The following is a 15,284-nucleotide window of genomic DNA, read 5'->3' on the forward strand; positions in this document are numbered from 1 at the left end:
AATATTCGTTTCATGACTAATCAGTTCCAAATAACTGTACTTTTTCCATGCATGTTTGCATGTTTTGGCCTTTTTGGGAGAAAATTCATGCGTAATGCATATTTTGAAAATTTTGGGTTTAATAGCGAATAATTGGACATTTATATTGGATTATATGACTTTTCTTCTGACTTTGATGCACATATTATGTTAACTTGCATTATAGTGCATGTTTGGAACATTAGTTTGCAGACTTGGGGACAGTATGCCCACGTTATTTGTCTATCATTCAAAGAGAAAGAAAATGTATTCCTGGTATACTACTTGACAACCAAAGTTAGTTGCTTAGAGGTCCTATAATCCAGTTAGCCAAGCACTTTCTTACCTGTTGCTTGAGTAAACATTGACATAAGCAGGAAGACCCCGCATCGACTGCTCTAATTGTTAGAAATAAGATGTCCCAGTAAAAAGTGAACCCTAAATTTTGCATTAGTAAATGATGGCTATTTTTTTTTTTTTTTTTTTTGTGTGTGTGTCTATGTTAGACTAAGGAATCAGAATTTGAATCACACTTCTGTGACGCCGCATTATTGAGATAGCGTCCAGCTCCGTGGCTAAATGATTAGCATGCTAGCCTTTGGTCACAGGGGTTCCAGGTTCGATTACTGGCAGGGTCGGGAATTTTTACATAATTGGTTAATTCCCCTGGCACGGGGATTGGGTGTATATGTTGTCTTCATCATAATTTCATCCTCATCACGACGTGAAGGTTGCTTACGGGCGTCAAATAAAAACCTGCACCTGGCGAGCTCGAAGTCCTTGGGCACGTCCCGGCACTAAAAGCCATACGCCATTTCCATTTTTTAAAACTGAGATAGCAGCTCACGAACCTTGGTTTTGCACTGAACCCTGTTTTGTTTTCCTGGAATTTCCTACTACGAACTCTCACAGGTCACATGTCTGAGGCCAAAATAATTGAGAAAAGAAGGAAATAGGAAAGCAGCACGCTTACATGCTTCAAATTGTAATTTAGTGTTAGACTATGCTGTGAAATGTTGGTGCCATGCCACCTGTTGAAAGTCTACGAAGAGACCTTGTGTCTAAATGGATTGAGGGAAATATAATTTTCTGTATTCAGGAATGTTCTATCAGATAAATGAAGTTAAATGAAGAAAATGTGGAGAAATTAGTTGTAGTGTATTTCAAAAGGAAATGAAAGTATAACAATATGGAACTGAATTTTGCTGGTGCATATTTTCTAGTTTATTGTGCATGTTCCATCATTTGATAGTACATGGAAATCCGAGCTCTAGTGATATCTGTATCAAAGCGAACTGAAATAGTTTGGTCATTACGAAAGAATGGACTCACAAGGAACAGCTAGAGTTTGATTTGAGAAGGATCTCAAAGGCAAAAGATCAAGAGGTGGAAGAGATGGATTGATCAGATTAGAAATGATCTAGCTGGACGAGGTCTGGATTTGCAGCATGTTATGGAAGAAGACACCTACATGGACAGAAATAAATGGTGAGCGCTCATTCACCACACCCAGAAAACTGGAGGTGGTTCAAGATGATGATTACGATTATTAATATTATAAATGATATGAAGTAAATGTGTTTGCAAAGTGTGGATTTTTCTTTTTGTATAGTAATTAAAGGAAAGTCAAATATCATATTAAATATTTATTAACTTTAGAATAACAAATATTATTCTCATAAAAGGACTGTTTTCATATTAACTTCAAAACTGAATACAACACTTCTGACAAAATATTGTTACGAAAATGATACAACGTTTGGGGTGGGAAGACTTGGGAGAAAGGAGACAAGCTGCTCGACTACGTGGTATGTTAAGAGCTAGTGTTAGGTTTAATGGTCCACCCAATCATACTTCATTTTACAAGTGAAAACTATTTAATATTAAAATATATTAAACATACTTTGGAACACGTTTCGTTTTATTTATTCTTTATTCTTCAGCCATAACGTCTTGTAACAGAATACGATACTCATTGTTATTGTCTAATAATTTTAAAAATGGAAGAAACCATGTCCTTACAAACTGTTTGAGAATCATTTCAAGACAATAAATAATATTTACATTAAATTGTCCATCACTTCTTGTAAAAAATATTCTTCAATGTTGAAATTTGAATGGCGTTTCTTGAAAATATGACATGCAGTGCTGGTAGCTTCAGTGTACTGACCGAGGGAGATTTGAATTCTGGTCTCGGAATAGGAAAATGGGACCATATCCACATCAGGGTTAATTCTTATAAAAATTTGTTTCAAAAAATAAGCTATTTCTGGTAGAAGGAATCTAATGCTTCTGAGATAGCCTGTCGTATGGCAAAGGTTTGCGTTGCATGACCACCATATTGATAGCTTAATTCTTATGAATATTCCTTTCAAAAGGCAAGGTCTGGAAAGAAAGATATACAGGGTTATTCACATAACATGTTACAGGAAAATAACTTCTAAACCATTGAAGATATCGGCATTCTGTTTTCATACTCGTAAATGGTACCCAGGGTCATGTAAAATAACGTGCTACTTAGTCTCATGGTGTGATTAATAACAGAAATATTGATATATTGGATAGTCAACATGTATCCAAGCATACAAAGAGCAAAGCTTTTCCCTATCATTGAAAGCAACTTAAAGAAATACAGTCCTCTTAGCAAACTTGAAATATATGACTTCATCTCCATTCTGAAATTAGTCGTCAATAATAACTTTTTCACTTTTGACAAAACTATTTATCAACAAGACGGATTAACAATGGGTTCACCCGCCTCTGGTATCTTAGCGGAGATTTATTTAGATTATCTGGAACACTCTAAAATCAACAACTTTCCCAACATTCTACTATGGGCGAGATACATGGATTTGTAATTATGAATGAAGAAATTAAGAACGCGGCCTCTACCCTTCACGATCTTAACAGCATCGATCCCCACATTAAATTTACACTTGAGTCTGAAACAAACAGGTTAATCAATTTTCTAGATTTGACCATTCATACACACCCTTCCTCTTTATCTTACAAAATCTTCAGGAAACCCACACAAACTGCAATTACCATTCGTTAAGACTCCACATATCCCCAAGCACACAAACGTGCTACCTATAATAGTTTAGTCCACCGTGCCTTCACAATACCCATGTCAAAGAAAGACTTGAACAACAAACTCAATACTATTCGTGCAATTGCCAAATTTAATGGTTACAATAAACCCTTTATAGAACAGATTATCAACAAATTCAGACACCGACCTAAGACCACTCTTACTAAAGAAAAATCTAAAGACGCCACTTCTTCCACCTTTACTTTCAACAAAGATGTCTATAAAATCACCAATCTCTTCAGTAAACATAACGTAAAAATTTCTTTCAGAACAAATAACAGGAACTCTGAAATTCTGCACAATTCCCCATCAGTTAACATGTCCAATACTTTCTTAAAGTCCGGAACCTACAGATTCAAATGCAATGACTGCAATTCCTCATACGTCGGGCAAACAGGACGCAGTTTCACCACTAGATATTAAGAGCATGTCAACACTATAAGATACAATAGGTTTTCAGCAATAGGTCAACACATCTCTGACTCCAAGCACAAGTTTACCGACATTGAACACGATTTAGAGATCCTTCAAATGGCCAATAAAGGGCCTCTCATGAACATAATCGAAAATTGTTTCATCCATTTCAATCAATACTTTAATCCTAACTTCAACTTAAATGAAATCTCTGATAAGCCTAATATCCTTTTCGATTTCTTAATTAACTTGTTTAAAAATATCAGATATTCAAACACTAGCGCTATCTTTCAAGCCATGTGCAATCCACATCCCCATCACTTACCTCCACTACCTCATCCCTCTGCCCCACCATAGCCCTACTCCTCAGCTTTAGCTCCTCCTTTTTCCCCTTCCCCTCCCCCCCCCCCCCTCACTCTCCCTTCCCTTCTGCTTCTCGGCCTCCATTATTGCTCTATTCATTACCCCAGCTCCTCTCCTTTCAACATCTATGCCATCATGCTACTCAAGGTGAGTTTGCCTCCTTTCCCTTATATTTCTTTTGGCTATGCACATTTACATCACACCTAATTTGGCTTTCATTTTCGTCAGGTCTCCATGTTTCCATACTGAACTGGGAATCGTGACGTTAATTCAAATTACGATCTCCACAAGACCACATTGTTGGCTTCGAAACCACCTGAATTAAGCCTGTTAATTACCGCAACTTAAGAGAACAAGATTATTCTTCCCACTGATAACATATGAGGCCTTATGATTTATGCACTTCAAGCTGGACTATTTTGTTTATCAAGACTCAACAACTGGGATACCTTCTCAAAAATGTTATGTTTTACAGTCAGCCACACATCATCATTTCAACTGGTTATAATCTAACAGTGACTTTATAGGTGCTGTCATATGTTTTAGATAGTTATACGCACCATACCCTCATCATTTTAATGTTACATTTAAAATTTGCCTTAGTTGGTGCATTTAAATGTTGTACATAGATATGCCTTATGTTCTAGAAACCTCAAGCTGGACTACTTTCTCGTGTATCATACCCTAACTATTGTTACCTTCTCTGTTTTGATTTCATTGTTTTAACTTTTGACAATTTAGCTTTCAACATTAATCCTTGTATTTGCTGTCATGTGTTTTATATTTTAACTAGTCATAGTTTAACATTTGTCTTGTAGGTGCTATCATGTGTTATATATTGCTATTCGATAAGTTGCATTTTGCTCAATTGATTTGTTGGCTGATGATGACGCGTAATGAGCGTCGAAACTAGTACCAACCTTCTCTAGATGTTATGTGATATATATTCACATCAATAAACATTCATGGTATTGAAAAGGTGGACCTTTAACATTTTCATTTTACTGTCTCCCTGTCCTGTCATGAGTTTGCCTGCCATACACACTTTGCAAACCCATCACATGTGTACAAGGTGCTTACATGCCTGGTATCCATTCTGTGGCTGAACTCACTCCCAGGAAACTGCTTGCGCGTCAATATGTCCTTGCCCGACTTCACGTCGTCTGATGTGGCATGCAAAACCGCGCATGCTGTTCTTATTTATATCTTAAAAAGTAATTGTCCAATTTTAAAAATAATTACATATTTGAACTTGTAAGCAGTCAAACTTCTATACCAGCTGCATGAATTTGTGCCGTTCTATTTAAAAATATGGAGTTAGTATCAATATCTCGGTTATTAATCATCTCATTAGACTAAGTAGCACGTTATTTTACAAGACCCTGGGTACCATTTACGAATATGAAAACAGAATGCCGATATATATGATGGTTTAGAAATTATTTCCGTGTAACATGTTAGATGAATAACCCTGTATATATATATATAATTCATGAGTATCAGTCTGTTAAGAGACGTTACGGCTGAAGAAGTCTTAAATTAGACAAAACATGTTCCAAAGTATGTTTAATATATTTTAATATTAAATAGTTTTCACTTGTAAAGTGAAGTGTGTTGATTGGGTGGACCATTAAGACTAACACTAGTTCTTAATTTAAACTGTATCAATACAGATTCATATGATGAAGTTTGTAAACTGTAATAAGTGGCATGTTCCGAGTTGTCAGTGGAGAGATGGCGTGGAATGACATTAGTAGCTGAACAAGTTCGAGTGGTGTTCTTAAAAGTAGGAAAGATGATAATATGAAAATAAGTTGAAATTGAAGAGGACAAATTGGGGAAAATATTTGTTTATAGGAAGAGGATGAACTAATTTACAAGAGAGATGGTCAATAGATTTCCAAATTCTATGTAATTATTTAAGAAAAAAGAAAATGGAGTAAACAAGAGATAGGGACTCTGCCACCTGGATGACTGCTCTAATTGCAGATCGGTGATGGCTGATTGATTGATTTGATATGTTTATAGTATGTATTATAATAATAATAATAATAATAATAATAATAATAATAATAATAATAATATAGTATGTAAGCCATAAAGAAGGAACCAGCTCATTACGATCACCACAATAATAAGCTTTCAAGAGAAATTCCCTATTTTGAAGATTTTCCTACCACATCCTTTGCAGTTTTTCAGGAAACATCACCAAATGAGTGCCACAGAGAAAATACTATCAGGTGAGTAATAAGTATTTTTTGCTGAAATAAACATTTATGACTACGGCTGGTATAATTATAAGCTTAAATAATTTTCAGAAATATGTTATGTGCTTAAAATGTTAATATGTGGTTAAGTTTCCAAAATATGTTCTTAAATTTGTATCACAATTACACCCTCCAGTTACTGGAAAATATACACAGTTTAAAAAAATTAGGGGAACATGTTTTGTAACGTCTGGTATATGAATGTTAATTTGGTAGATGGGGTTCCAATGGTTGCACAGCATACCTTGAGACCTTAGCTACTCAGGGTATGTCAAATCAAACTTATACTCCATCTGCAGGCATAGTGATGTATTAAACTGGGTGACCCCTCAAAACAAAGTGAATAGCGGTACGTCCGTGTGTCGTTGTGAGGTACACAGACTACTGCGGTCATTTGAGCACATTGTACGTAAACCACCACATCCCACGAGACATCTTAACGAGGTTCAAGTCACAAGGGCCGTCACTTTGATCCAGGAAGGATGCACTTTTCGCCTGTTGCTATGGATCTCCATGTCCCTCCGTCAGTTATTCAACGCTTGTGGAACCACTACAATGAGACAGGCCAGTTCACAAGGAGGGTTGGACAAGGTCGTGGCCGCATGACAACCCCTCAGGATAACCGATATCTGACCATCTGTGTGTTGCAGCGTCGTTTATCAACAGGACCTCAGGAGGGTCACTGGTGTCAAGGTGTCTGACCAGACAGTAAGAACAGGTTAAGAGAAGTGTCCTTATGACCCAGGTGTCCTGTTTGAGTGCCCCGTTTAACACAGCAACATCACCTTCTGTTTGCCCGTACCCACATCAACTGGCAACTTCGCAAATGGAGACCTGTGTTGTTCACAGACGAGTAAAGATTTCCCTGACACAGCGTGATGGACGTCAATGTGTATGGAGACGCTGTGGTGAGCAGTACATGCCAAATGTTGTCCAGGAAGGCGACTGTTTTGGATAAGGTTCTCTGATGGTGTGGGGTGGCGTCAGTATTGATGGCCTTACGGATCTTGTCGTTGTCCGTGGTAATCTTACGGCTGCAGGGTACATTGAGCAGATACTGCTACAGCATGTGTTGGTTGCTGTATACGGTGTTGGCTTTGAATTCATACTCATGCATGACAATGCCAGGGCTCATGTAGCACGCACCACCAGAGCTGTCTTGCGAGAACTGGACATTCAAGAGATGGAATGGCCAGCAGTGAGTCCCAACCTTAATCCCATCAAGCACGTGTGGGATAGGCTTGACAGAAGTGTTCATGGGCGTTCTGTTCCACCACAGACTCTCCAAGACCTCGAACAGGCTCTCATTGAAGAATGGGACCTGACCGCAACGTGACCTCCATTGACTTATATGGAGCATGCCATGTAGGTGCCAATCTGTGATAAATGCTTGTGAAGGACATATGCCATACTGAAGCTCTCCAACTGTAATAAAAATCCACCCTGGAGGACTGTTATCACTTTGTTTTCGCCCCTATTTGGACATTTTCGTTTGTGTTCTGAATATGAATGTGAATCCATCGATGTTCTTTTGTATACTTCAACGCTAAAGAATAAAGGTTTAGTTGGTAATAGACATGGGTGTGAGGTATTATTTTGTGGAGTGTGGCATACGTTCAAAAGCATGGTCCCCTAATTTCTTTGAACTGTGTAGTTGAAACTTCCAGCTGCTTAACAGGCTGGCGCTTGCTGCAGTTCCTGAATCCAGCAGCGTCAGTTGTCTTGTCTACTTAAATCCACACTGCGTTGTTGCCAATTTTACCATGAATTCTGTGTACTGTCTCAGAGTTAAGTTTTGGTAAATAGTACTTACATAGGTTGACTCATCAGGGAGATGAAGTTTGACGTACTTTTCTAGTATTTCACGTAGCACTGGACGCTGCAAATTGTTAAGTGGTATATCAGCCGCAAGAAATGCTTGATAAATATTTTGTGAGAACTGCACCATACATTTCAGGAAGCAAACGTTGTGTTGACTTCTTTAAAGAAGCATATTTCATGTTTTGCACTCAAATATGTTACATAACTTATGAACACATGTCTGCATCTATGAATTTCTGACAGATATTGCAAAATAGTACAGTTGCATCAGTTTTAGAAATGTTCGTAAACTACCGCACAAAACAGTGCACAGTAACACTTCGCACTTTTGGAGGCATCTTATTAGTTGAAACGAGAACTCCACTTTGCCAGTCTCTTAGAAGTTTGGTAGACCACTGTAATTTCAGGTAAAATTTCCTGTTAAAGCATGGGTTGGAGGCGAGGTGAAGGAGGCTTAATGAGACTGCTAGTTCCAGCCCCTGGTGCCCTTAATGGCTGGAGAATTCCTATCTTGAAATAGAATACAGAAACAAGAGTAAACTGGCAAAACAGAGAAGCCACCTGTTGGAATTGCCAAGGACTGAAAATGTGAGCAGGAGACATCTAAGAAGTAGATCATACCGTCGAATAAGCAGGGGTGTAGCTACTAAATAAATACACCAGAATATGTATTAAATAAATAAATAAATAAATAAATAAATAAATAAATAAATAAATGAATAAATAAAAATATTTAAGCACATAATTATTTCAACCTTAGTTATGACAAAATGTAAATTGAAATTATAGGGACGTTTTTCCTTCCTGTATCCTTCAATTCAATTCCCAAGATCATGCGCGCAATCTTTTCAAACACTTCTGCATGGGCTATTCCAACAATAGTTTTCTTTATGACAAGTGTTGGCGTATTAAATTATACTCAATATGCAAAACAGAAGAGCTTCTCATAAGCCTTATACATCACAAATAAATATAGATGAAAATGTATGTAAAACAGATAAAAATTCATAATTATCAATCAGGACGAATGATGTAATGATATTTGAACCTTAATATGGCACCAGATCACAGCAAGTAAATGATTTTTAACACTATGAGTAGCTCTATTTTACTACTTACCAATAATGATTAGCACCTGAACCTAATAACAATAATGAAACCAAACCGTAGAGATAGGTATGATTGTTCCAAGTTGCTTTCTCAAGTAGAAATATATACCAATATGGAATTATGAAAGCAAGGCAGCTCAGTCGAAAATACAACCCTGTCATAATGCCAAATGCTCCTGAAATGTGAAAATGATATTGTATTACAATACAGACATTAACACAAATACAAGGGCAACTGGCACCTAAATGTATATAAGTGGGACAGTGCTATTGACGGGAAATATTTTATGAGATAGGGAAAGCATGATACCACTTCATAGGAAATTTATTTTATTATCAAATACCATATAATCTCGAATACCACCCGCACTGTTTTTTCGAAAATATCGCTTCCAAAATTGAGTGCGGGTCTTATTTAAAATTTTGGGAAATTAGTCTTTCCGAATGCGCGTAAATCGGGCATCACCACCAGCGCGGCTTGGCAACAATGCTCTCTACGCTCTCAGTATACGCTACTTCCGCGCTTGGCGTCAGTCTCACGCACATTCTCGGAGTATCAACATGAATTCCACAAAGCATTTGCAATCTTTTACTGCGAGTGAGAAACTGAAAGTAGTTCAGGAAGCCAAAATTATTGGAAATCGTGCCGCCGGTAGGAAATACGATATTGATGAGTCGTGTATTTGCATTGGAGAAAGAAGAAAAATGTGCTATTAACATGTAGTGGTGATCATAGAGCTTTTTGTGGACTGAGTGTACAGTTTCCAGAAATTGAAGGAAAAAAAAACAACTTTATAAATATGTGACAGAAAGGCGGGAATTGGGATATGGTGTGTCAACCAAAATGTGTCAGCTAAAAGCATTAGAGATCACAAAGGAACTTTCATCAGAAGGGTTTAAGGCAAGCCGAGGATGGGTTTGTAATTTTTATAAAAGAAATGGGTTGAACGTACGAAGGCGTACCTCAGTTTCACAGCGTCTTCCTGGTGCCTACGATAAGAAGTTATTGTCGTTTCAGCGTCACATAATTCGGTTGCAGAAGGAAAATGCATATTTGCTTTCCCAAACTGGCAATGCAGATCAGACACCAGTCTACTCTGAAATGCAAGTGGACAGGACTGTGAATATTAAGGGTGCGAAAAGTGTAACCATTAGAACAAGTGGTAATGAAAAACAACGGTGTACGGTAATGCTGTGTATTCTTGCCGATGGAACCAAATTGTCGCCGTACATTGTTCTCAAGTGAAAGACGCTTCCTAAAAATCTACCCACTGGTGTTATTGTCAGATTTCAGAACTCCGGCTGGATGGACAGTTCATTTGTGGAAGACTGGGTAAAGTGTGTCTGGCAACGTTGTCCTGGTGCATTATTGGGACAAAAGAGCTTGCTTGTTCTCGACAGTTACCGTGGCCACGCAACAGACGCTGTGAAGAAACATATCAAGGATGGGAAAACCGACCTAGCAGTCATTCCGGGTGGGATGACGTCCATGCTACAGCCGCTGGATGTCTGCGTGAACCGACCTTTTAAAGCAGCCTTGAAACAGCTCTATACAGAATGGATGGCGGCTGATAATCACACACTGACGTCAACTGGTCGCATTCAGCGCCCGGAAGTTCAGCTGCTGTGTTTGTGGATTTTGATGGCATGGAATCGTATCCCTGGTGACCTCATACAGAAGAGCTTCAGGAAATGTAGCATTTCTAATGCTATGGATGGCAGCGATGACGACATTTTGTGGGAAGGTGATGGTAATGAAAGTTTTGAAGTTGGTACTGGTGATGATGATGATGATGAATGAACTCGTTGGATATTGTTCTGGAAATATTTGTTTACTTTTATTTGTATTTTCTAATCAATTGATGTGTGTTAGTAAAGATTGTAAATCATTTTGAATTCACTTTTTAAAAAAAAAATTTGTTCTTTCAAAATAAGGGTGCGAGTCTTATTCGGTGGCGGGTGGTATTCGAAATTATACGGCAGTTGCAGCAAAAATGTAAAAACAATCTCATTTCTTACGAAAGAATGATTGTTGTGTGTGTCTGTGTATACCCTGCTACCATGAATTATAATATTTGCTATGCGGTGTAAATAACTATTAGCATCACTTAATGGAACATTAATGCATTTTTGAAGCAGCTTTACTGTTCCAAGGGCTTCATTTTGTATGGGAGCATTTTTCTCTGCCAATTTCATTTCCCCATCACCTTCATCTTAGGTAGTAGTGGCAGCATGATGCACAATCATTCATTGACATTGCAGATTTCTGACATCAGTAGATTATTATTATTATTATTATTATTATTATTCTTATTATTATTATTATTATTATTATTATTATTACTACTACAAGTTTCACACTTAATAAAAATATCTTTTCTAATTTACAATTAAAAAAAGAGTACTATGCCTATAGGCGGGATTATGAAGCATTATAAGAGGGTAATAATATTCAGAATTATGTGAAACTTATAATGTTTAAAAGCATGATGAATAAATAGTTGCTATACCTGTACATGCAGTCACTGCACTTCAAGTGCATGAAACAAAATTTGCTCTGTATCTAAGGAAATCCTAGCATCGTTTGGGAATGGGTGTACTTAAAGGCTTAATGGTACTTTCTGTTCTATGAATGGAATTTAACACTCAGAAAAATCCCTGTTAATAGAGAAGTTGCAATGTCCACGGACTATATGAGAAGAGCATAATGCATGGCATAGAATTAAAAGCGGGAGCGCATTAATGAGGTTTACTATATTAATTTGAAATAATCCATGCTAATAATATACAGGGACTATATTTAAGACTCTGCACTTTTGCTCACAGGATGCGAGAATCTCCAAGTGAGGCCATATGGCTTCTGTCAAGCCTGGTGTGATAAGACGTGTTGACAGCTGATGTGGTAGTTTGATAATAACTGAGGATATAGTGAAGGTGAGTGGGGTGAGATGTAAGGGGAACGTGCAAAGTGGACAGTTTCGGAGGAGGCTTTAAACTTGGCAGAGACCGTAAGAGTGAAAGTGTCCAATTAAATCCCTGTACGAGCATGCGCCAGCCAAATATCCATGTTTGCATATAATAAAATTAAATAATTTCATAGCCTTGCTTGCCCTATTATTTATATTTCAAGAAGAAAAATAATGAAGAATTACATCAAAATGTAACATTTGAGACCAGGAATTTTTATTCAAATTGCAAACGTGAAGTGACATGGGCCTCTGGCTTGCATCCCGTGTTTCGTGAGGGTTGGCAGCAGTGAGTTAGTTTGTTTTTGTGTGGAAGACTTAAATGAGTAGGCTTGAATGGCTTTGTGAGGGTAGGGCAACACACTGTCTGCCAACAACCATTGGCTTGCGACATAATTCATACGGTATTTGCTGCCCCTAGCTGCTAAGTAACACTTGCTATCAAAAGGTAGAGAAAGGTCCACCTATTCAATACTATTAGTTTAATATAGTGTCCTATATAATTGGAACTAGTTTCGACCCCACATACATTGGTTCATCTTCAGACACGATCCAACTGGAAAACATATGCCCACATACAACCAATAATAAAGAAAACTTACCAGGTATACCAGATTGTTTTCTCAAGTTTTGAGTTCACAGGGAGAGTGGTAATGATTGAAAAAATGAACACAAGTTCCATGGGATTCATGTTTTGCTTTGCCATGTTTACGTAATTTCCACATCAGATTCTCGGTGATGGTATTCTTTAAATATAATTATCACTGTATATCCAAATGGAAAAAATAGCTGATAAAGACAGCCTTAAAATCTGGTTCCAAAACCACTGTTAATGTGATACTTTTCATTTAATATAAAAGAAACTCAATTTTGCTCTTCTCTTTTTCTGTCAAAGTTGTCAAGAAAGAGGTGTGGGAAGAAGTACTATGGCCTCCTCCCTTCTGAGAGTCTACTGGCCGCTACTGCTGCATTCGAACTGTGACATTGCTGCAAGAAGGATGACAAGTGGATGTCACCGCTTGTACTGGAGTGCGTCACAGTGATGTCTCCAGAGTATGGAAAAAGGTTCAGGGAGACACAAACGGTTACTGACTGACAACAAATGGGACACCCATGCAAGACAACTTGCAGGGAGGATTGATATTTGTTGCTTTTAGTACGCTGTGGACCCACTGATACTGTTGCCTTAATTCACCACGTTTTTCAGAGAGCCACTGGAGGGAATGTGCCAGATCAGATTACGAGAAATCAGTAGCAAAATGCAGGATAGATGTCACGGAGGCCCATGCCAAGTGATTCTTTTTAACCACACCATACGGCACCTCATGTGAGATGGGCAACCACTCATAGCCCATGGCATTAGCAACAGTGGAAGTGTATGCTATTTCCTGATGAGGCCAACACAACAAGAGCATTAGAGTCTGGAGACAATTCAGTGAGAGATCGAATGAGCTATTCATTATGGAGCATTATCAACAGCAAGGGAGTTCTGTTATGTTTTAGAGTAGACATACGCCCCTAATTCCTATCCAGGGCAACATGACTGATGTGGTATAAAGAGACAACATCCTCCAACCTGTAGTCATAGGATTTGCTGCCATTGTGGGCAAGGACTTTACACTAATGGATGATAATGCTTGTGCCCATTGAATCAGAGTGATCAGTCAGTTTCCTGAGATGCACAACATATAGTGAATGGTGTGGCTGGCATATTCTGTGGATATAAACTATGCTGAACATGTATGGCATGAACTGAAGAGAGCAATTGCCCACGATCCTAATCCTCCAGCTAACATTTAGCAACTGACTGAAGTTGGTATCCAAGAGTGGGATAATCTGTTCCAAAATAAGTTGGGTTCTTCGATGCTGAGTATGCCTCATCGTGTTCAAGCATGCCTCCAGGCCCAACACCGTAGTGACCTTCCAAAGAATGAAAATTTTGTGTTCAAAATTCCACATTAACGACTCTGTGCTTTTTTTTAAAAATTACATTTCTGTTAATTTTCCACAGGTGACTATGGTTTTTTTTTGTTGGGTATATATCCTCCCCGTTCCCAGAAAACCATGCGACCTTGCAACGGTGGGGAGGCTTGCGTATCCCAATGAAGTAAATATCAGAGCCGCAGGTGCAACCATATCGGATGGGTATCTGTTGAGAGACCAGACTAGCGAATGGTTCATCGAAAGGGGGGTAGCAGCCTTCTGGAAGTTGCAAGGGCAACAGTCGGGATAACTGACAGCTATAGCCTTGTAATAATACTCAACATGGCTTAGCTGTATTGATACTGCTGTACGGCTGAAAGCAATGGGAAATTACAGCTGTAATTAACTCCCGAGGACATGTAAATATCTCTGTATGAATGATGTATTGATGATAGCTTCCTCCCGGGTAAAATATTCTGAAGGTAAAATATTCCGAAGGTAAAATATTCCCCCCATTCGGATCTCCGGGTGGGGACTACACGAGAGGGGGCAATCGTCAGGAAGATGGATACTGACATTCTACGAGTCAGAGCATGGAATTTTACAAGTTTGAATCATTGTGGTAGGTTAGAGAATCTGAAAAGGGAGCTTGATAGTTAGATGTAGTTGGTATAAGTGAAGTATGTTGACAGGAAGAGCAGGATTTTTGGTCAGGCGACTACAGCATTATCAACACAAAATCAAACAGGGGAAATGCAGGAGTTGGTTTAATAATGAATAAGAAAATAGGGCAGCAGGTAAGCTACTACAACCAGCATAGTGAAAGGATTATTGTTATCAAGACAGACACCAAACCAATGCTCACCAAAATAGTGCAGGTCTGTATGCCTACTAGTTCAGCAAATGATCAAGAAATCAAAAGAATATATGAAGAGATAGAAGATTTAATACAGTATGTAAAAGGTGAAGAGAATCTAATTGTGAGGGGAGACTGGAATGCAGTGGTAGGCCAAGGAAGAGACGGTAATACAGTAGGAAAATTCAGACTGGGACAAAGGAATGAAAGAGGAAGTCAGATGGTTGAATTCTGCACTGATCATAATATAGTCCTTGCTAATACTTAGTTTAAACACCACAAACGATGGCTGTATCTGTGGATGAGACCTGGAGACACTTGAAGGAATCATTATTAGGCAGAGATTCAGAAACCAGGTGTTGGATTGAAAAATGCTCCCAGGAGCAGACATGGACTCTTGACCACAACTTGCTGGACATGAAATGCCACTTGAAGTTGAAGAAATTTAAGAAAGAA

At 38.2% G+C, this 15,284-nt stretch overlaps 1 protein-coding gene across 1 annotated transcript in view; it reads right to left on the bottom strand.

Annotated features, from left to right (window-relative positions):
- Nucleotides 1-15,284, bottom strand: part of GC (gamma-glutamyl carboxylase) — a 127,020-nt gene that overhangs the window by 90,801 nt on the left and 20,935 nt on the right. The window contains exon 3 of the mRNA XM_067155133.2: nt 9,094-9,259. Within this exon, the coding sequence (XP_067011234.2) occupies nt 9,094-9,259 (166 nt within the window). The remainder of the gene's footprint in view (nt 1-9,093; nt 9,260-15,284) is intronic.

The sequence above is a fragment of the Anabrus simplex genome, chromosome 1 (genome assembly GCF_040414725.1).
Source record: "Anabrus simplex isolate iqAnaSimp1 chromosome 1, ASM4041472v1, whole genome shotgun sequence".
Taxonomy (NCBI): Eukaryota; Metazoa; Arthropoda; class Insecta; order Orthoptera; family Tettigoniidae; genus Anabrus; species Anabrus simplex.